We start from the raw sequence: 20,924 nt of genomic DNA, 5'->3' as shown, positions 1-20,924 counted from the left end.
GGTATACAACTTGATTTTGACCATTTAACTTCATACATGCACTCACTATCGCTCGAGCATATGTTACAATATGTTGTAATGTAACATTACAGTGTACCACATTTGCTGTGCAAACTTCACAAAACAAGTCATTGTCAATGACATAGTCCCCACTTGTAATGGGAGTATTAGTCTTGATGGGGCAGGGAAATGAGGTCATTAAGAAGTATCACTGGAGTGTATATGTTCAGATCTATGGACACATAGGTCTATGTCATTGTTCCCAATTTGAAACAAGAGGCATGTATAAGTTATGGTTCTAAATCAGGAAAAAAGATCAGACCTCTAGCTGTATTGGCCAGCCAAGAAATACATATGTGCATAATAAATGAGGTACAAGATGTGACATCTTAAGGTCTATTATCCTATCAAAATCGAAGCGTAAAGAACTTGTGGTTACTGAGTTATGCATATATATGCACATTCAAGGCCAAGGTCATCAAGGTCACGTGACATTTTGAAAAAAAACCCATTGTATTGCTAATTAATCCATATATGCCAAAATTCAGACCTCCAGCTCTATTGGCTTGGCCACAATTATATATGGGCATAATTAACGAGGTAAAGCATGTGTTGTCATGTAAGGTCTTCCATCCTACTCAATATAAAGGACATATCACTTGTGGTTACTTATTTATTGACATTATCGTGTATTGTAGGTAAAAGGTTATCGAGGTCACATGACATTTTGTCAAAAAATTTCTATCCTATAGTCTATCCCTATATACTAAAAATCGTACATTTACCTCTATTGGCTTGCTCAAAATTAGATATGCACATAATTAATGAGGTACAATATGTGGCGTCATAAGGTGTCCCATCATACCAAATATGAAGGGTATAGCATTAATGGTTCCTGAGTTATGGACAAATATGTATATTTGAGGTCAAAGGTCACCGAGGTCACATGACATTTTGTCAAAAAAATTGTATTGCTAAGTTATCCCTACATACCAAAAATCAGACCTCTAGCTCTATTGGCTCGCTCAAAGTTAGATATGCGCATAATTAATGAGGAACAATATGTGGCGTCATAAGGTGTGAGTAACCTTGTGTCCCATCATACCAAATATGAAGGGTCTAGCACTTGTAGCTACTGAGTTATGGACAAATATGTATATTTGAGGTCAAAGGTCACCAAGGTCACGTGACATTTTGTCAAAAAAAATTGTATTGCTAAGTTATCCATATATACCGAAAATCAGACCTCTAGCTCTATTGGCTCGCTCAAAATTAGATATGCACATAATTAATGAGGTACAATATGTGGCGTCATAGGGTGTCCCATCATACCATATATGAAAGGTTAGCACTTGTGGTTACTGAGTTATGGACAAATATGTATATTCGAGGTCAAAGGTCACCAAGGTAACGTGACATTTGTCAAAGTGTCTGAGTTAGATATCTGCGTGAACGGATGGACTCACATGGATGGACTCACGGACTGACATGACCCAATCTATGAGCCCCCTGGACTTTATCTGTGGGGACTAAAAACTGTGTCACTGCATCCTTTTTGCAATATGAATACAATGAGAAACTAAATTTTTATTTTTCTTGGCTTTATACATGGGAGTCTATGGACTGCCTTATACATGGGAGTCTATGGACTGCCTTATACATGGGAGTCTATGGACTTCCTTATACATGGGAGTCTATGGACTGCCTTATACATGGGAGTCTATGGACTGCCTTATACATGGGAGTCTATGGACTGCCTTATACATGGGAGTCTATGGACTGCCTTATACATGGGAGTCTGTGGAGGTGAAAACTAAAAAGTCCTCTAACACGGCCAAATTTGATCGCATTGTGAAACAAATCGACGTGCATCTGTATGAGGTAGGGTACTATCCTTGTACCAAGTTTGAACGAAATCGCTCCAGGCGTCTCTGAGATATCTGCGTGAACGGACGGACGGACGCACGGACGGACGGACTGACGCACGCACGGACGGACGCACGGACATGACCAAACCTATAAGTCCCCCCGGACGGTGTCCGTGGGGACTAAAAACTCTCAGTCAAGCTGCAGAAGAATGAGATTTTACATAAAATCACATTTATATATGCTGTGTGTATTTCAATGTGAATCTGGCACCAAATGAACCAAAAATACCCCTTTGATAGTATTTCTTTCTTGGATTAGAGACTTGAGTCATTACACACCTTTGTCCCAGTTTTCTATTACAAGTTTAGAACTATTTTACCTGCAGGACATTACAAGGTTTTGAGTGAAAGCCACTTGACCTCACAAATATCAAGGTTACCCTGCTTACTGTAGAAAATGTTGGATACTCTGCCTCTTGCAACAGTCAAGAAGTCTTTTCTGAGAACAGAGGCAAGACCACTTTGTACATGAACTGTTGTCTTCCACAGGTTTGGTCTGTTATCTTCACTTTAAGTAAAGCTATTTGGAAATATAGTTCCAGTGGTTGGCTGGATCAAACTTTCAAAACACTGAACTTGATAAGAGTTTATGGGATGAAGTTGCTACATCAATGCTGCAGTATGCAAATACTTAAATGAAGCATATCTTTAACATATCTTGGACTGAGTTGATGATCTGCATGTACTAGAGGGGTTTTGTATCTGGTCTTTACCCTAGTTAAGGTAGAATGAGCCTCAGGGACAGATATTAAGACTATCAAATTTTCCAATTCTTTCCTGATCTACCACTTGTGGGGCGTCATTTTCAAGCTCTTGTAGTAAGCAAAATTTTATACTGTCTGAGTTTTTTGAAAATGGAACATTTCCCCACTGAGTTAACACTGGTATGGCAGCTATTTTCAAATTCAAATTTCAAAATTGTAGGATAATGGGTTTCTCTAGTACCAAATTTTGCACAATGATCACTGATTTTTATTATAGGCCCGGTAAGAGAAAGAATGATTGAAAGTTTGAACAAAAGCTTAGGTTCTTCATCTTCACGGCACATACTAACTTAGACTTACCCTAACCGTACTGATACATAAACATTACCCCTAGTCACTATATTCTGTAAAACACATCTAATAATTCCATTTTATAATATAACCATGCTTATATCAATCAATCCTAGTGACATTTACTGTAACATATCATCTATGATATTTTATGGTAAATGTCGAGATATGTATGATAAATGTCATCAGCTTTGGAGTGTTCCTGAACTACAATTGCAATTTTATAGTGCACAAAGTAAACAAACAAAAGACTGCTGCCCTCTGCATATGAAATGCTGACATGAAAATTTGTACAGTTGTTTTCACGTTGATAAATATTGGTTATTTCGCTATAGTTTTTGTGACTTTATAGACAGGCTCTAGCAAATACCCTTTCCCTGTGGACAGTTAACCTCCTAACAGGTAGAGAGTGCATGGTATAACAGCAATGTTGTGAGTGCAACAGCTGTTGACATGGCAATTCTCAGTGTAAACAAACAAAATGGCTGCCTCACTCCTCTCTGTACAATGATAGAGCTCGATCAAAATCAGGAGAGATTGAAAGCTGAGGAAAGTTTTTGATCAGTAACAATTTCATATTGTACTCACCTTAAAGGAAAAAGAGTCATCAGAACTGTGACTGTGTGAGTTTTTTGTTTACAAATAATGTATTTTGCGCACAATATCTAGATGCACCTCATTATCATAGCTGAAACATTTAAATTATACAATGTAGATTATGACAGACATGTTTTAACTTTCATCACCATTGTACCTTGGATACAGTGTTCACATTGGTTGTACGGGTCTCATAAGACTTTTGCAGTACGACTATTTTTGAATTTGTATCTTTGTATCTTTTGTCTTGATGTACATTGTGCTATTGGGGATTTGCCCAGCATGGTGTTTTTTTCGTATAGCTTATGAATGAAGCCTGTTACATGTATATTTCCATATTTCTGCGCAACGTGTAATAATGGTAAAGCTTCAAACTTTAAAGTTTTTCCTATGAATTGTAAAATTCTTGGCATGGGTATCTGATAATACCCAATATCGCCTGTTTCTTGCGTCATATCATTTGTGCAGTGTCAGACACTCAACTTCGCTGCTAGTCTGATGCAGCATAAAAGACACTCATGCTGATATGACACAGAAACAGGACCTATTTGGCGATAACCTCTGTGTATCATTTCTGTCACAGTACATTTTTGCTGTTTATAGATAAAAGCACATAGTTGTAAACATTTCACCAAAATGACTAATAATGTGTAACATTTCACATAAGTTACTTTAAGTAACTGATATATACAAAATACATTGCTCTAAAGGACTTAAAAAGGTAGATTATAAAATATTATGTAAATGGTAAGTGTACAGGAAATGCCGTAAAATATGTACAGATTGTTTACTTTAAAAGTTTAAGTCCAAGCCAACTTACACATTTACAAAAACACCACAGATCTTCACACCAAAAATTATTTAACAGTGGTGATTGATTGCAATACCAGCGCATTGTAGCAGTACCAGATTATGTACAGTATGGTACTTTTGGTTTGTATACTTGTCCTTGTGGGATACACTTTCTATTATTGCAATATTGTGGAGCAGAAAGACTTGGTAACAAAGCTTCGATGAGTTTAGGATGGATTTGGTAAATCAAATATAACTGGTTTGTTGATTGGTCTGTATCTGAGGGTGCATGTCGATGCGTTGATATAAGTTGTGTAGCCATCGGATGTCACTCCGTAACCTGTAAACAAAATATATGGAAAATTGGTAAACATACAATAGACACTATATGGCAAATTTATGACAATTGGTTCGAAAGTAGTGGATAACAATATCTATAACTTTAAACATATGTTGGTATAACTTTCTTGTATCAGACAAAACTTTAACCTGTCAGAAACTGATGAGAGATAAACTTTTGTAGATTTCTAATAAAAATGAGAAATGAAAACTATCAAGTTGTTATTCCGGCAGTCAAAAAATATTGAAATGAGTACATTCATACCTTCATGTATGTGTCCAAAGATATGATATCTTGGTTTCACTCTTTTCTGAATTGTATTCAGTAATTCCATACAGCCAGCTCTCTGCTCTGACATGGTTTTATCTCCATGACCTTAAAAAAATAATATTTTGTACAGAATGTCAATAATCTACTAACTTCTAAACATGTATATAGTGGTAATATACATATTATGTATTTATGAGAATATATACAAGAACCATATGGACAGTACATGTAGTTCTTATTTAATTTATATAAAACTTTATCTGTGAGTCAGTTATCGCTACATGACTATACCTGTCCTTTTGTTGTACATTGGTACAATTTTACATCTCCTTGGGACATAATAAACTATAAACTTGTTTACCCAAACATATGAAACTGCAATATTAGATGTATCAAAAGTTATTGCCATTGGTGCTGAAACTATAGGTTCATCCTAATGTCTGACCTAGCTTGGCTTGATTCATGGCTGCCAAATGACCGACAGTAGAGTAACCATTGCTCTTATTGTTTAATACTAATGTCAGCAAGGTTCATAAAACAAACAGAGATTTTGACAAATACCTAACTTTATGAAAATGTACACTTTGAAGTATTACATGATGAACATGCAGCGGACATTTTTAAAATATTTGCATTTGTACAAGATTGAAACACACACACACACACACACACACACACACACACACACACACACATATCACTCACCTAGGGGAGGTCCATGGGTAATTAAAATATCAATGCCTTCAGGAATTTTGTTCCATACGTCCAGCATTGGTTGACCCCTTGGAAGGTTAAAACTCCAGTCAAAAAATTCTGGTTGCCTTGGTGGAAAAATGTAAGAAAATGGCAAACAATTTATCTAAACGTCAAACTTCCTGTTGGAATATGCATTATTGAGAATTCTTTGTTACCGAACAACAGTAACACATAAATGCTATTTACTGCTGATGACAGAAGTTTAGGCAAACTTTAATGCATTTGCAAACATATTTATAGTTGCAGGTGGTGGTTGGAGCTCTTGGCACATGAATTCCAAGTTTCATCAAATTAGTGGCACAAGCAAAGTCATACATACAGAGCATGTAGACATCAATGTGGAAAAAATCAAAAGGTATTTCACTTGGAGTGTATTATGTTTTCTTTGTGACAAAACACATAAAGTATAAACGCAGATCTCTTTACAGCTAAAGATGATAATTGAATTTCCTTGCTTGACAATCAGATGTGTTAGATTTGTTTCAAAATGATTTTGCTAAACTGGACAAAAACTTGTCAGGTAAAGAGTACATATTGGTATGTCTTTATGACATAGTATACATAGTTTGCATTTTAGAAATTCAACTGAAGTCGCATCTTCATACTTGAAGTCATTCATGACCTCTTCAAAAGCACTAAGCCAATTCCACTTTAATAACAGCGTTGTTAAAATGGCCACCTCCATACAGTGTTCCCTTTCTTCTTAGTCCCTTGTGTGACCACTATACACAGGTTTTCACTGTACAATAGTGAGAATTTGGTTTGACAGTTTATTCAAGACTTACCATGGTGAACCATAGATTCTGAATCCCAGAACATTGGTTTCTGAATCTTCCAAGTAAGTGCAGTTGGTAAGTTTCAAATACATATCTTTCAGTTCACTTTCATCATATCTCTGCATGCACTCCCAAGATTTGATTGTAACGGGGTCAAAGGACAATTCATGATTACCAGCAATGACAATCTTGTGTTTGTATGGTAGCGTACCTGTGAACATAATTGTAATAAATGACAGAAAAGTTTTGGTGAAGTGGAGAGTTTTTTATTTTGTTTGTGAAAATCTCTGGATCTCCACCTGTGATAAAGTGCCATGACAACCGACTTTGATTTCCGTGGAATAGAAAGAAAGACAAGCGGATACCTACATGAGTTTATTCAAATGCATTCTCTGGAACAGTGTAAAAATATATCAGACCAAGTAAGGTTATGACTAGGCTGCATTAGAGGGGGGTTGAGGCAAGGTTAGTTTTGGATGGTGTCAGACTAAGTTGGTTTTGGTTGTAGTTGGTTTACAAGAAATTTATACCGATTTTTTGCACACAAACAGTCACTATTTGCAATCCTAATTACACACAGTGTCTGTGGTATGAACTCATGAAAGAGATGGATTATTGCATGTTTGCTAAGTGATCTTTGACACTAAAAATATGTTAAGCAAACACTACTGCAAAGACAATATGACTTTGAAAGTTTTGAAAAGATAACACTGCTACAGTAAAATGAAAACACTCATAACTAGATTGTAGCCATAATCCCATTACATGCAGGGAAGGGAACTTCGATAACTCACCTAGCCAATCGTTAAATTCCTCAACTTCTTTTGGCAGCCCCTGCTGAGTGAAATCTCCTGCATGTATTAGAACATCTCCATCTGGTAGAGGATCCATTTTATGGGTCTGTGAATGTGTGTCTGACACACAGACAAATCTTGTATGACCTAAAAGTGTAAACAAGACCGAGCAGTGAATGATGCATGATACAGTAAGAACATGAGCAAGAAGGAAACAAACAAATAAATACATATACGTTTATACATTTCTACATACAATACCGTTACATATACATTATACACATATTATATAACACATATAAAGGCATTCATATAAATACATACTTTTAGCATTTACAAATACAAATATTAGTACACAGGTATGTAGCTAACTTTACTTACTGGTGGCTAAAATAATAGTGAGCGCACTAAATTAGTGATAAATATCCCTGGTATCTTATTAAAGCATTAATTTCCACAATATGTAAATTTTGGCTGACAGCTAATTAATTTTGTTGGCTGCCACTTATTTTGTACATCCTTGGGTACAAACATAGTGTAACAAAAGCACATATTACATACATGTAGATACATTCATACAATATCAGTATACAACAGACGGACAAAAGTCAGACAATGGATGTCAATTACTGCCAATTGTAACACACAGGTATAGCAAATAAGAGTGAAACCCCTGAAGCCATTTTAAAGTAAGTATATTTCTCATCTATTCTTGGTCTCTTCTCATCTCATGTATTTCCTCAAAAGTGTAAATTATCATCTCACTTTGGCTTGAAGAGAAAAAGTTCTTTCCAAACCAGAACATCCATTCATCTTGAATTTACTGTGTAATGATTTCATGAAAACTTTGAGACAAATATTTGCTGCATGTTCATGTATAGCCTGAAATAAGTTGCTTAACTTTAAATTCATTCTGATGTTCAACTTCAACCTTTCTTTTTACAGTCAGCAAGTTAACAAATTCATTAAGCAGACAGCAAATCTCTGCCAATTTGAAAAATTGAAATATGGAAATCAGAAAAGGGCATGGAGGTACACCAAACGATGAATGTGCACTCCTACCTACTTGTATATTCAGCACACTTGTAATGGTAATTGCCGAGTAATATTCGTAATCGTGTCACGTTTGGAAAAACCAATTGCAAGGAGTACAGGTGCACCTCAACTATTGGAAATTTTTCACCGCAAATTTCACTTCTTATGAATGAAGGTGAACGATAGAATAATGAGGCACAAGCCCTTAGCACCATGACGTCAACATAATTAACATTTGTTGGGTTGGATGCAGAAACAACATCATGAAGCTATCCTTGTGAAGCCATGGGGAGACTATAAAAAGAAAATAATATTTACACTGAAACTAAAAGATAGTGTGTGAATGCACATTTGCCAAAGAAATTCAATGACTGAAATGAAGAACTTTCAAGAGTTACTAACCTTCAGGTTTTGGAGCATCGTGAGAGAGTGGAGTTACTTTATTCACTGTGGATTTCACCTTAAGTTTACTCCATAACTTTGTTGGCTTATCAGTAAGTGGATGAACTGTCACATGGGAATCACTGATGTCAGCCTTCGTTTCTGTATGCGCCATTTTCTCTAGTCTGTTTGGTTGGTTGCCAGTCTATGGAACAAAAGTTCAAATACTCAAAGGCAACAAAATTACATAACGTACTACGTAGCTGCAAAATTGTAGCGCTACGGTGAGGCGGTCGGTGATTTTTGGTTTTTGCGACTTCGCTCACCAGTAGCGCTACAAGGCCGATGGCCCTGGGGAGTATCATATAAGCGCGTCGTACTCGACCAGGCGTTTGATGTGGAATGCAACATATTTACTGCATTTGGTCGTACCGATTTATCACTACTGAAGACTAAACAGTATACTGCACTAACTTTGTCATTTATGGGGTTTGGAATTTGTTCAAACACGACGATCGCGTTCCGAAACATTTCTGGGAGCCGTCATTACCAACTTCCGGTAATGGCGGCTCCCACAAACACCGACGCCCCACGCTCAATGTTTTCAGAACGCGATCGTCGTGTTTGAACAAATTCCAAACCCCATAATGACAAAGTTAGTGCAGTATACTGTTTAGTCTTCAGTAGTGATAAATCGGTACGACCAAATGTAGTAAATATGTTGCATTCCACATCAAAACGCCTGGTCGAGTACGACGCGCTTATATGATACTCCCCAGGGCCATCGGCCTTGTAGCGCTACTGGTGAGCGAAGTCGCAAAAACCAAAAATCACCGACCGCCTCACCGTAGCGCTACAATTTTGCAGCTACGTACTACGGTACTGTCGGTAGGTAACAAAACCAAGCCACTTTATTTATCGTTACACCTGAACTTCTGAACGGGTCGTTACTCTTGCCCCTAGCTCTGCGTGTACGATGCTGTGTTCCCGGCGTTATACGGCCTTCATTTGGTGGGAGGCCGTCGAAGTTCGAACGCCGGGAACACACAGTATCGTACGCAGGGCTATCTCGCCCAAAAATCGTCATGATCGATATGGCAAGGCGATACAAATGGCCGCGACTTTTTGTGAAATGGTTTCGGATACAATTGCTACATTGAAAGATTCAATCGAGTTTAAAGCGCAGTGGTCGTCGCGCTGCGCGTGCGTGATTTTTTTGTTGACAAACATAAATTTTGTAAACATAAGTCTTCTCAACTTCAATAGGAGTGAGATGGGAGCAGTCCCCCACTTTGTTAAGGCCTTTGTAAGACTCAACATCATGCAATAGTAAAATATTAAGATCGGAAACGAACTTCAGTGGAATATTTCTATCCATAAACTCGTGTAGAGCTACGAACATTGGGACACTACACTCAGCACATTATGTCACTGAGTTTACTGCACGCAGACACAGTGAACAAAAAGGTTTGATCGCGCGCGATCACGCTGGTTGTACACAATGCTATGTACAGTACAGTGAAAATACATAACTAAAATGATCAACATTGCCTATATATATAGACCAGCAACAAGCACAATGCCTAACACAAAAATACACTCAAGACCACGATCGGCAAGCCAGAGCAGGACACGGGAGATGTTGTTGGGAGACGGTCACCGCGTTGACGTACACTGATATAGACAATCCGGTCCCACAACGTACCGGCCCGCGACGACTTGGCCCACAACCAACTGTTGATCACCATGTCTTACTTCTCCTAGTATTACGTGGTAAGAAATAGTAAAATGACAGGAAACAATAGACAAAACGAACGAGAGTTTTCGCGGTATTGGCAGGAAAATTGCACGGCTACACCGTGCATAGACGTATCGAGAGATCCTGTGCCCCGGTCCTATGCACGGTCATGGCAGTGATCCAACCGCTAGCTGGTGTAGGCCTACCGGTGCTGGGCAAACTTCGTTGTTGTACCTCCTGATTGCCGGGTAGGTCTGAATCCTCTTTCAAGTGAGATAACCCCCACATAACAAGAAGACCTATGAAAGGTCCTTCGCTTGACTTGATACCTGTACTCGGAATTCTCGTTTGCACCCCCAAACGGGGTAAACTTTGTAGTTGAGTTGGATTCTCCACAGCCGAGTGTAGCGCGCCCTATACCCGGTTTGACACCGACGTTCATACAGACCACGGAACGGAACAGATGCAGAGATGCTTCTTGCTGCAGCGGGCATTGCTCTGCGAGCTGTAGATTTCTGTAGTTTGGGTTGTTGTCTTTGTACTCCTGTCGGGCCTCTCGAAATGAAAGCTCTCGTCCTTGCTAGCGATGTCGAAAACTAGAGCCCGGTCGTTGATAGTCTGTTGGCGTATACATGCGTACTAGACGTACGCATGTATACGCCAACAGACTATCAACGACCGAGACTATCTATGGCTCGAGCGATAACAGTAGCCGAGCCCAATTCAACTGATTCAAGAAAATCATGAGCAAATGTGATCTCAATCCAGCGTGCAATTATTGTTCAATATTCAGCAGATATTTAACTTAGATTAATTGACCTTTTATTGCATGTTACATTTGGTTAGTTGGTAGGCCTATGCTTGTGACAGATCAGCCGCCATTTTAACAAGCGGCAATATCGCAAACATTACAATCAACCCGTAACATGTGCGGCGTTCTTGGATTTGTTTACAACAGAGGGGGACCCCCTCAGGAGGATGCGCAGCGCGACGACCACTGCGCTTTAAGTCTCGATAGACGACAGAATTTTTCAATCTAATGAATGGAGAGCACTTGGAACGAAAGGTAGCTCGAGTATTTGTGGGTTTGACGGCAAAACCTCTAGCTGATCACTGTTTACTACAATTGTACTGCTGAGTCACAGGCTTTTGACTCAATGCAGCATGCAGAAGGCGAACCGCTTCAGTCCACTGGCACACTGCAAATCGCGGAAAATACCACAAAATCTTACCTGTAGCTGTGTGAACAACTAATAGCCCCGACTGTTGAAACGTTAGTCCCATACTTCAGTCATATTCTAAAAATAGACAACTGATTCATGGACTTGATTGAATGCCTGCCTGCCCTTCCTCCCATCCGGACAAAACTTTCTGCTGTTGCCGTAAAGGGGTATGCTGTTTACGACAGCAGCATCATGTTGTTTGCAAACCTTTCAGTAGTATGCAGAGTGTATACAGATGATTTTTGGGACAGATTGGCGGATATGCGGTCCAAATGATATAAAGAACCACAATGTTATATTTCGACGACGCGTTATGCGCAGGATATGTCGATACGACGAAAAATAAGGGTGATCACAGTGATTCACACCACTTACGCCCAGTCAGATTTTACTTTGTTTTCACTATCACCGGCTGCTCGATATTGACGAGGCCAATCGTCCACAAGTGAAGCGCATGCAACTTTCGATATTTTCCAGTATATTTTGTTCTTTTGGTAAAATGCAATCATGTAGAAATTATGCTTTTAAATGGATACAGTCGTCAGAACTGCGCTCAAAATTCGTATGGGACCCATACGACCAATGTAAATACTGTATCCAAGGCACGATCAGGATGATTGATGAAAGTTAAAACATGTCTGTCATAATCTACATCGCATAATTTAAATGTTGCAGCTGTGATGATGAGATGCATCTAGATATCGTGCACAAAATACATTGTATGTAAACAAGAGACTCGCACAGGCGCAGTTCCGACGACTATTTGTGTGAGTCATCATGATGTCCTTAACCTCACTGTTAACTTTTAGTCTAATTGTCGACAATGATATATGACATTATGCGAGCAAATGTTTTCACAAAGCGATGTTACGGAAAAAAGAAGATATTTTGTGTTTTCAGAGCAAAAATAATTAAACTTATTAGAATTTACTGCTATTACATTGTCCTTTCATGTAAACATTTGCAAATTACTTTGCCACTTTGAAGTGTACATACTATAATTACTGCTTATGCCAAATTTATTTTACTCTAACTCGACCATTCAATCAATTAACAAAGTTTTTATAGCGTGAAGATCCAAAAACGGCGTTTTGCTCTGCGACGCTCAATTGCTAAACCACACTGTATGCTCTGAAGAATGCGCGTTTTCAGTTTTCTTTTAAACGTTTCCAAGTTTCGGGTTTCTCTGATGTCGACTGGTACTGCGACGGTTTCATAGGATAGGTGCAGCGTACGAATGCCCAATAGGTGACGGTTTGTATGTTGTAAATGTTAAAAAATTTGGCAAGAGTTACTTAGGCTCCCTCATAATTCGAAATCACTTTAATCGTGAACTTTCCTGAACAAGCACATACAACTTGTGGAGGGGTTTAGAATTAGGGTTAGGCTTAGTTTTAGTGTTAGCATGCTTAATATGTTGTACATCCTAACTCCCCCGCCTTTTTTGTGAACGCAGCTTAACTTGTACTCAGCTCTCACAATTTTAGTAGACAATTATTGCTGGATCACAGACTCAAGAAAAACTTGTCTGTGGCTGAATCAAACTTGAGGCACCATTTTCCGTATAAGGTAATTGACTTCCCATAAAAGGCAATTATTATGCAAATAAGGTGTGACCCTGTACATGCGTGTGTCACCTGTGGTTGCTAGATTTGTTACAAGTACGCGCGCTGCTTGTATCCAGGCAGTGAAACCATTGTTATCACAAATTGAGGGGAAGAGGGTCTAAGGCGTTTTATATCTGAGATGTACTTTTCGCCAAGTTTTGGACATACAGGCGATGAAAATTATATAACTCAGAATACAAGAAATATTTCGTTCTTCTTATGTTGTTTGAAGGATTGTTAATCACCCTTAAATGCCAACAATTTTGACGTGAAGTCCCTGCCTATACCGGCCATTCACTGTTTACGTAATGGAATAGTCCACGTCCTGTCAAAGGGCACTTACCTCAACTTCAAATCACATCTACAGTGAGACAATCCTAGGAGTTTATAATAATGTTTACAACAGTTTATTGCAAATTGTAGACAAATATAAACAGTATTATTGGTGGCTTCTTCAGCAACCAATTCGTCGTTAACCACTGGAGAGGTTTACCCGGCTTTGGATTTCTGAAAGTCGCTAAAGTGCCGCTGATCTCCGTGCACCTGTTGCAAAGCGAGGACCGTAAACCGAAACGGTAAACATGGCGACAGGACTTGTGACACCCCGGGCCACTTCGGCCATGTCGATGGCAAGTCGGCGGAACAATTTGCCGGTAATCGAGCACCCTATGTCACGTATGGGCGACAAGAATTCCCTGAAAATCCGCGGAACGTCGCGTGGTTCGGCAAACTCGGCGCTTGGACTAGGACCACGTATGCACACATTTGTGTCCGTGGACGCTGACCAAAATGGCAACGTGGAACTGGGGCTCGATCGGTCGAACTTGCCTCCTCTACGAAAGGGAAGCCCCGGCGTCGACAACCACGCCGAAGATACAAGATTTAGGCATTCCAGGCTCCTGACGTGGCCACCAGGTAGGTTTGCACTGTCGAAAATGTTAATACAATTGCTTTGGAAGGTCAGAATAATTCGCTTTCCCCAACCGGCCCCTCGCATTCCGAAAATGGCTTGTCGACTTTCAGTACACAGTTGAGCGGAAGAGAACTATTACACCGTCCCTGGCCACTGTTCATTTTAAAGTTAAAGCTCCAATGTTGACAGTCAATTAGCACCTATTCAGTTCTCGCAAACCTTTGAATAATATTTGCAATTTATTATTTGCACGTACATTAACAGCGTGACAACATTGGAATGCCCCGACATAAAGTTTATCAACGTTCACCGCAATAGATTATACGCAGACACATGACTTTACATCATCACCACATCGTGGCCGACGCATTTGTATGTTTTGGTTATTTATGTACTGCCGATGTTGCAAAGTCTATAGAAGACTCCAAACTTTCTTCTGTATACATTTCATCATTCAATTCTTTTCCTATGGATCCCCAATCATCTTTCTGAATCCTCCTTCATTCTCTCTCTCTCTCTCTCTCTCTCTCTCTCTCTCTCTCTCTCCTCATATACCAACTACCTTTACCTACCTACCCATATACATACATGCACACACACATAGATACATACATACATACATACATACATACATACATACATACATACATACATACATGGAATATATGCAGACTCACCGTCATGATACCAACATTAAAAGAAAAACAATAAAAAATGATCATTAAATGTATTTCATCAGACATGAAAGAGGATAATTACTAAATGGCAATCTCTTAAATTGCTTTACACCTGACTTGCAGTGTAGGGAGAGTAATTAAGTCACTGGACGAACTAATGTGGTTTCAAGTGAACACATCCCGGATGGCCTTGAAAATTGTTAAGTTGCTGTGCAACTGAGATCAAGGTTACAAAGGCATGCACAGTTTACTGACCAATTTTCAAGTCTATTACTGAAGTCAAATAGACTACCAGTTAGTTCATACTTCTGTAGTGTCGCTATAGTAAGATCAACGACAAGTATTTTTGGTTCTTCAGTGTAATGTTTGTTTCAAAACAAATAGCGGATTAGCTCAAGTAGTTAAACTTGTACATTCAGCATCGTTAGGGTTGTTGCTGACTTGTTACATTTCTTGGTAGCCATATAAAAGCTGACATCAGGTTATTTAAAATATTTACCACCTGTAAATTGTTGGCTAAAACTAATTGGATGGAATCAAGAGCTTCAACAAAATCCCCCGAGTATGAGAAAAATGAAACAAAATTAAAGTCTGAAGTTTTCAGTTTCTAATTGTACAGTCCCTGATTGTCCATTGGCCTTGTCAACATTGAAATTTTGCTACGTTGTACTCCATAAATTTGCCAGATATGCTGTGCATATCAGTTTAAATTTTACAGGAACTTTATAACAGAACAATATTGTTTATCAATCTCAGTCATTCTATGTACTGTATATGTGGATGTTTCCCTTCAAGTTGCAGTGCACTGCAATAGCATATAATCAATTTTTAAAACTTTTAAAAACATTTCCTGTATATTTTTGTGCAATTTTCAGCTGGCAAGACAAGTTTCTTAACCCCAGTGCCCTAGCATACAAAGACTGTGAAACAGTGGATGTAAGGTCATGTGGGAAACATACCATCAACACTGCACTATGCCAATGAAAATAATATGTAGTATTTCTATTCAGTCAAAAACAGCATGCACAATACAGGCATTTCGTCTGAAGATAACCATTTACTAAAGATAGATATATCTTATAATATTTTCCTTTTAAGCAAATATAATACTTTAGTTATCCGTGGCATTCTGGGTATACCCATGAAAGTGACTCAATTTCTGTTTCTAGTGTCAAGTTTTTTTCCCATTTTGGAGAGGAACTCCATGATATTTCAGTTATAGGAACAGTTTTAAAAGTTCACATGAAAATTAACTCATAGATCATGATCAACTATAACTATTAGTTGTATTTGAAGTGTGGTTTAGATGTGATCGCACACACTGCAGATCCTTACTATTCATAAAGTTCTGCTTGACAAAGAAATGAACAAAAATCATGTTGCCATGGTTACCAGGTTTTAATTAACTCTTGAATCAGCAGATTATTCATCAGATTGCATTTATCAAGTGATATTCAGTAATTGAAAAAATTGTATATCTATGTAATATATCTATGCAAGCTTTGACCTTGGCTGACAGTCCAAAGATTGCACAGAACAATAGTCTGCATGCTTCTTGATGTGTGTTGATTTTAAATTTGGCAAATAATGTATCTCTGCAGTATTTAAATATTTGTAAACTGATCCTGCATTTTTTTCAGAACAAGCAGTTGTACAATAGTGAAATTCAATGCTGTGAAAATTAAAGAGAATTGGGGGGGGGGGGCTGTCGTTGGAACTTTACCTTTGCGACTTTCGTGTTTACAAACCATGTATTTCATAAACAATAACTTGCCCAACGTACTTTGGATACAGTTTTAATTTACATAGGTCACACAAGTCCCATATGACATTTGATCACAGTTCAAGTGACACCTTCCCTTCAAGTGTAAGCTTCAAGTACCCTTGTCCTTGTCATCACAGACTTTGCTGACTGTAGACAAGGGTAAGTAATATATATGACAGATGCAGAGCTTACATAAAAGGTACAATCGTGGATGGTTTTGGAAAAGAAATATTTATTTTTCCTTGTTTGCCAATCCTTACAACGTTTAAATTGGTGGAAAGATAAATTGTTCCCTGTAACTGCATATGTAATGCACCTGTTGTGATTTAAACCTATTCAATATTTTATGCAATGAAACCCAATACAATTGTGCCATTCCCACCCCCACCCCCATGTACTTACAGCCCATCCATACATACAGTAGGAATGTGCTAATAATATCTTATGGTGAAAAGGTGCAGATGACCTTACATACATAATCCATATGTCCATGGTTCCAGCAAGACTATGAAAATACCTATTATTGATGCACATGTTTTGGAATATCAAAAGTGCAGAAAAATTATTTCCTATTTGTACAACTTGACATGAAAAATCAGAGGATGCTTTTCGTACAGTTTATAGAGATTTGTCCCAGCTACTGTGGAAACCCTTGATAAAATGTCTGGTTAAAATGTTTTCATTAGATACAGTGTATTTCAGACTACCGGGTACATGCGTACCACTGAACTGCATGCAAAAAATTATTTTTAGTTGAGCAAAATATTTTCCTAATGTAAAATATTTTTTTGTAATATTATATGAGAAAAATTGTAGGACAGCAAAAAAACAGAAGGTGTTTAGAAATTTAAGTTTTTTCTAGGGCTTCAACAGGCAAATTATTATGTTTAGTTGTTGTGAACAATCTTTTTTTTATTGTATATTTATTTTAGCATCACTGAAACTCAGTGGGCCACTTTTCAAAACATTTGAAATTTGCAAAAGTCAAACAGTGAGCTGAGTCACTGAAAGTGTTTGAAAATATTTTTCCCATCAACTCTGACAGTGGTATTAAAAAAATCATAGCAACTTGCGTGACCATCGCCTTTGTGGTAAAGTTTTGAATCAAACAGGGCACCTTCACACTGTCAAGTGTAAATAATAGCCATTAATTGTCCATATATGCCTTTCATCAGGGGTAGTCTTACAGACCTCAAACACACAGGTAAACACACCCTTCAGTTCTCTTTCATAGTAAATCTACTTCGGCCATTGTTCCGTTGTATGCCGTCAACACACATAGCAACAATATAGGGATTGCTCACTGCTTTACCAACAACTAGCTCTAAGTATATTGAGTATCTTTTGTCAGAGTTAGTTCCACACAAATACCCAGGACTACAATGAATAGTGCACTGTATAGGGACTGTACTATAATGATTGAAATTCCCACCGTATAACAACAGGCCACACATACTTCAGAATTTTATGACAAGTTAAGGTGATCCAGTTCCAGTATTGGAAGTACAGCAGAAGGTCACCTTTAAGTCACATGTACAAGATTGTACACCAGTATTTTACACGTACGGTAGTTTACAGAGCAGGGGTCATAGGTTGTACAATCAGAAACAAAAATTCTTTCCCCGTGAAAACTTGAAATTCTAACGTGTTGTAATTTTTTCATTACATCACTTACAGTGGACAATGTAGACTAGCTCTAAGTCTGTCAGCATATAAACATCAAAACAGAGTAAACTGAAGGAATAAACTTCAGCAGATTCCGCAGTACGCTTGTTTTTTGATCATTGCATGAACACGATGGCCCACAGCCAGTGTACCTGCTGAGGAGAAAAGCCAAGCAACTGTGGCCAGTCTATGTATGTGCATGTACACAATGAATATGTTGAGTAAAATGTTGATTTAAGTTTGTTGTGAATTTAAGGAAAATTGTAATAAATCTAGAGTTTTGCAGGGAATTCAATTGTGCAAGGTGATAAACATTTGTCATGCATGTTTATGCAATAAAAATGATCATGATTAGCCTTGAGTCTGGCATATTACATGCTGCATGTATCTGGGTCTTCCAGCATTATCTGAGTCCTCAATTGCAACCTATGTTTAGCCTCTAACTAGCAAACTAGTTGAGTGCATCCCATAATGCATCAGAACTCCAGTATACTATCAATGGATGACCAGTGTTAAGAAAACTTTCACCATCATGTAGGTGCAGTGTGTAAATGATTTTGGGACCCTGGTAACTTTTTGCTGTACCCTTGTCTGATTGCGCTGATGTACCATGGGGAACCCGGAGGAAAATATGACCAGGGACCCTGGTAACGTAACGTTACGTTTACCTGCTTAGGGGAGAACCATTTGATTTCTGGGGGGAGGGGGGTATGGAGGATTTTGAGAAAAAAAAAATTGTCACCAGGTGAGAGAGAAGAAAAAAAAAATTGATCCTGTCATGGCCTGAGAAAAAAAAATTGTCATAACAGACAGAAGAGAAAAAAAATTGTCACAATGCACCAGAAATAAGCAAATTTGGAAACCTTATTCTCATGTATTCTTTGCCGGCGCGCCGCCATAGGCGGCGCAAATGTTTTACCACAAGCAATTCTTATGTTTCTTTCCCAGCACTTATGATACAAGCATGCACTACATGGGTCTACTTTACACCTCAGTACACTCAATGTTTTCCTTCCATTTTCTGACCCAATAAATCATATTTCAGGATTTCTGTTGCCATATCTCAATAGCATAGGCACTATCTAAAGGGGACTATTTGACTTCTGTAAATTGTGAAAATTTAAAACACAAGACAGGAGTCAATAAACTAGTGTTAAAACCAATATTATTTTCTCAATATGAATTTGTTAGAAAGATGTACCTTGACAATGAAAAATTGAGGAACAACAAATATGATGAAATACAATGTGTGAGCCTTGTTTTTCTGACCACAAACACCGGATCGCAAACATACCATATTCAGGCTTTTCATTAGAAGCTGGCAGCTAGAGAAATGACACAAGAAGGTCACAGATTTTCCGTTCCTGTATATTCATTTGTCTTCAGTCTCTGGCAAACAGAACTGTTTTTCACAAATTGTACTGTCATTGTTTGGTTGTTGAATATTGTGACTCAAAAACTGATCATGCAAAAAATGTAAAAAATATCAGTGTTCAATGTCATTTTCAAACAGTTTTACCGAGTGCAAAATAAACTGAAACTCCTCTCAGATTGCACCATTAAACACATCAATTTCTCAAAATTTCCAATACGAGAGGGGGAACCCCCCTCTCGTGCTCTCCCCCCTTGGGGTATTCTAATAGTTTCACTTAGTAAACAAATTAAAAAAACTCTCAGATTGCACCAGACTGCACCATTGCACACATCAATATCTTTAAAAATTCCATGTAAGATAGGGGAAAGCCCCTGTGACACTTCCCCCTAAGCCTCTCTCATGTTCTCCCCCTGTACTTTCAAATTCTGCCCCGTCAGATATCCTAGTGAAAACCCTGTCATAATATCCATCCAAATTAAACAATATACTACATGGTTAGATACTGCGTGATCTTTTATATTTTTATTTTATTGTGACTTTGAATTTCATTTTGATGTGTTCACCTTTTTTGAACCATCATGAGATAACTGATGATAGTCTAGCAGGGTACATCAAGATTTGAAAGGTCTTTACTGTTGCTGTAATTACATGTATTGGTATTTAACTTTTCTAAGTGGGGAATGGTCAAAATTTCAGAGTTAGAGAGGGAGGTTACTAAAATTTATCATGGTTGGTGAAGGGGGGAGGGTCACTCGAAATTTCGGAGTTTCAGGCCGTCAATAATGACGGCTCCCTTATATACAACACATTACAAACTTGATGACCAATAAAAAAAATTTGCACTGCTACTCCATTTGGAAAAAAAAAATTGATGCAGGTCTGACAGTAGAAAAAAAAAATTGCTGTCACTCTGACAGGAAAAAAAAATTTGCTCCCATACCCTCTTCCTCCATACCCCCCCCCAGAAATCAAATGGTTCTCCCCTTATCTTCATTTTTAACGAAACACTGAGTACAACGATTGACCGTAAGGTCTAACACAGTAAATCTCTTGATTTGGCTTCTTCAAAGAAAGTTTGTCAAGACTAGCTTTCTCAAATTTCCCAAATGATTTATTCAAGTCTTTTTTGATATTTAAAAGTGAAATATACAGGCATTGCATTTTTTCAAATATTTTCAATGGAGGATGTTACAGGTATAAAATGCTTGTTCTAATTCAGGGTAAAATAAGTTATATA

At 38.1% G+C, this 20,924-nt stretch overlaps 3 protein-coding genes across 5 annotated transcripts in view; 2 read left to right on the top strand and 1 right to left on the bottom strand.

Annotated features, from left to right (window-relative positions):
* LOC139115441 (metallophosphoesterase domain-containing protein 1-like) overlaps positions 1-12,014 on the bottom strand; it is a 178,849-nt gene extending 166,835 nt beyond the window's left edge. Inside the window, exons 1-8 of one of the 3 annotated variants that reach the window (XR_011548126.1) lie at positions 11,695-12,014; positions 8,746-8,929; positions 7,309-7,455; positions 6,524-6,725; positions 5,688-5,803; positions 4,977-5,087; positions 4,487-4,712; positions 4,194-4,423 (exon numbers count right to left, since the gene is read on the bottom strand). Coding sequence is in view for 2 of the 3 variants with exons in the window: in XM_070677555.1 (XP_070533656.1) it covers positions 4,600-4,712; positions 4,977-5,087; positions 5,688-5,803; positions 6,524-6,725; positions 7,309-7,455; positions 8,746-8,899 (843 nt within the window). In the remaining variant the exon portion in view is untranslated. Of the gene's footprint in view, positions 1-4,193; positions 4,424-4,463; positions 4,713-4,976; positions 5,088-5,687; positions 5,804-6,523; positions 6,726-7,308; positions 7,456-8,745; positions 8,930-9,651; positions 9,737-11,694 lie in introns of those variants that run through there. The other 2 variants (XM_070677555.1, XM_070677560.1) reach the window with 2 other exon arrangements.
* Positions 1-20,924, top strand: part of LOC139115422 (synaptotagmin-12-like) — a 402,617-nt gene that overhangs the window by 121,678 nt on the left and 260,015 nt on the right. The window lies entirely within an intron of this gene.
* Positions 13,634-20,924, top strand: part of LOC139115393 (EF-hand calcium-binding domain-containing protein 6-like) — a 43,526-nt gene continuing 36,235 nt past the window's right edge. The window contains exon 1 of the mRNA XM_070677478.1: positions 13,634-14,207. Within this exon, the coding sequence (XP_070533579.1) occupies positions 13,874-14,207 (334 nt within the window). The 5' untranslated portion in view covers positions 13,634-13,873. The remainder of the gene's footprint in view (positions 14,208-20,924) is intronic.

The sequence above is a fragment of the Ptychodera flava genome, chromosome 2 (assembly GCF_041260155.1).
Source record: "Ptychodera flava strain L36383 chromosome 2, AS_Pfla_20210202, whole genome shotgun sequence".
Classification (NCBI taxonomy): Eukaryota; Metazoa; Hemichordata; class Enteropneusta; family Ptychoderidae; genus Ptychodera; species Ptychodera flava.
This window is presented reverse-complemented; position numbering and strand designations above follow the sequence as displayed.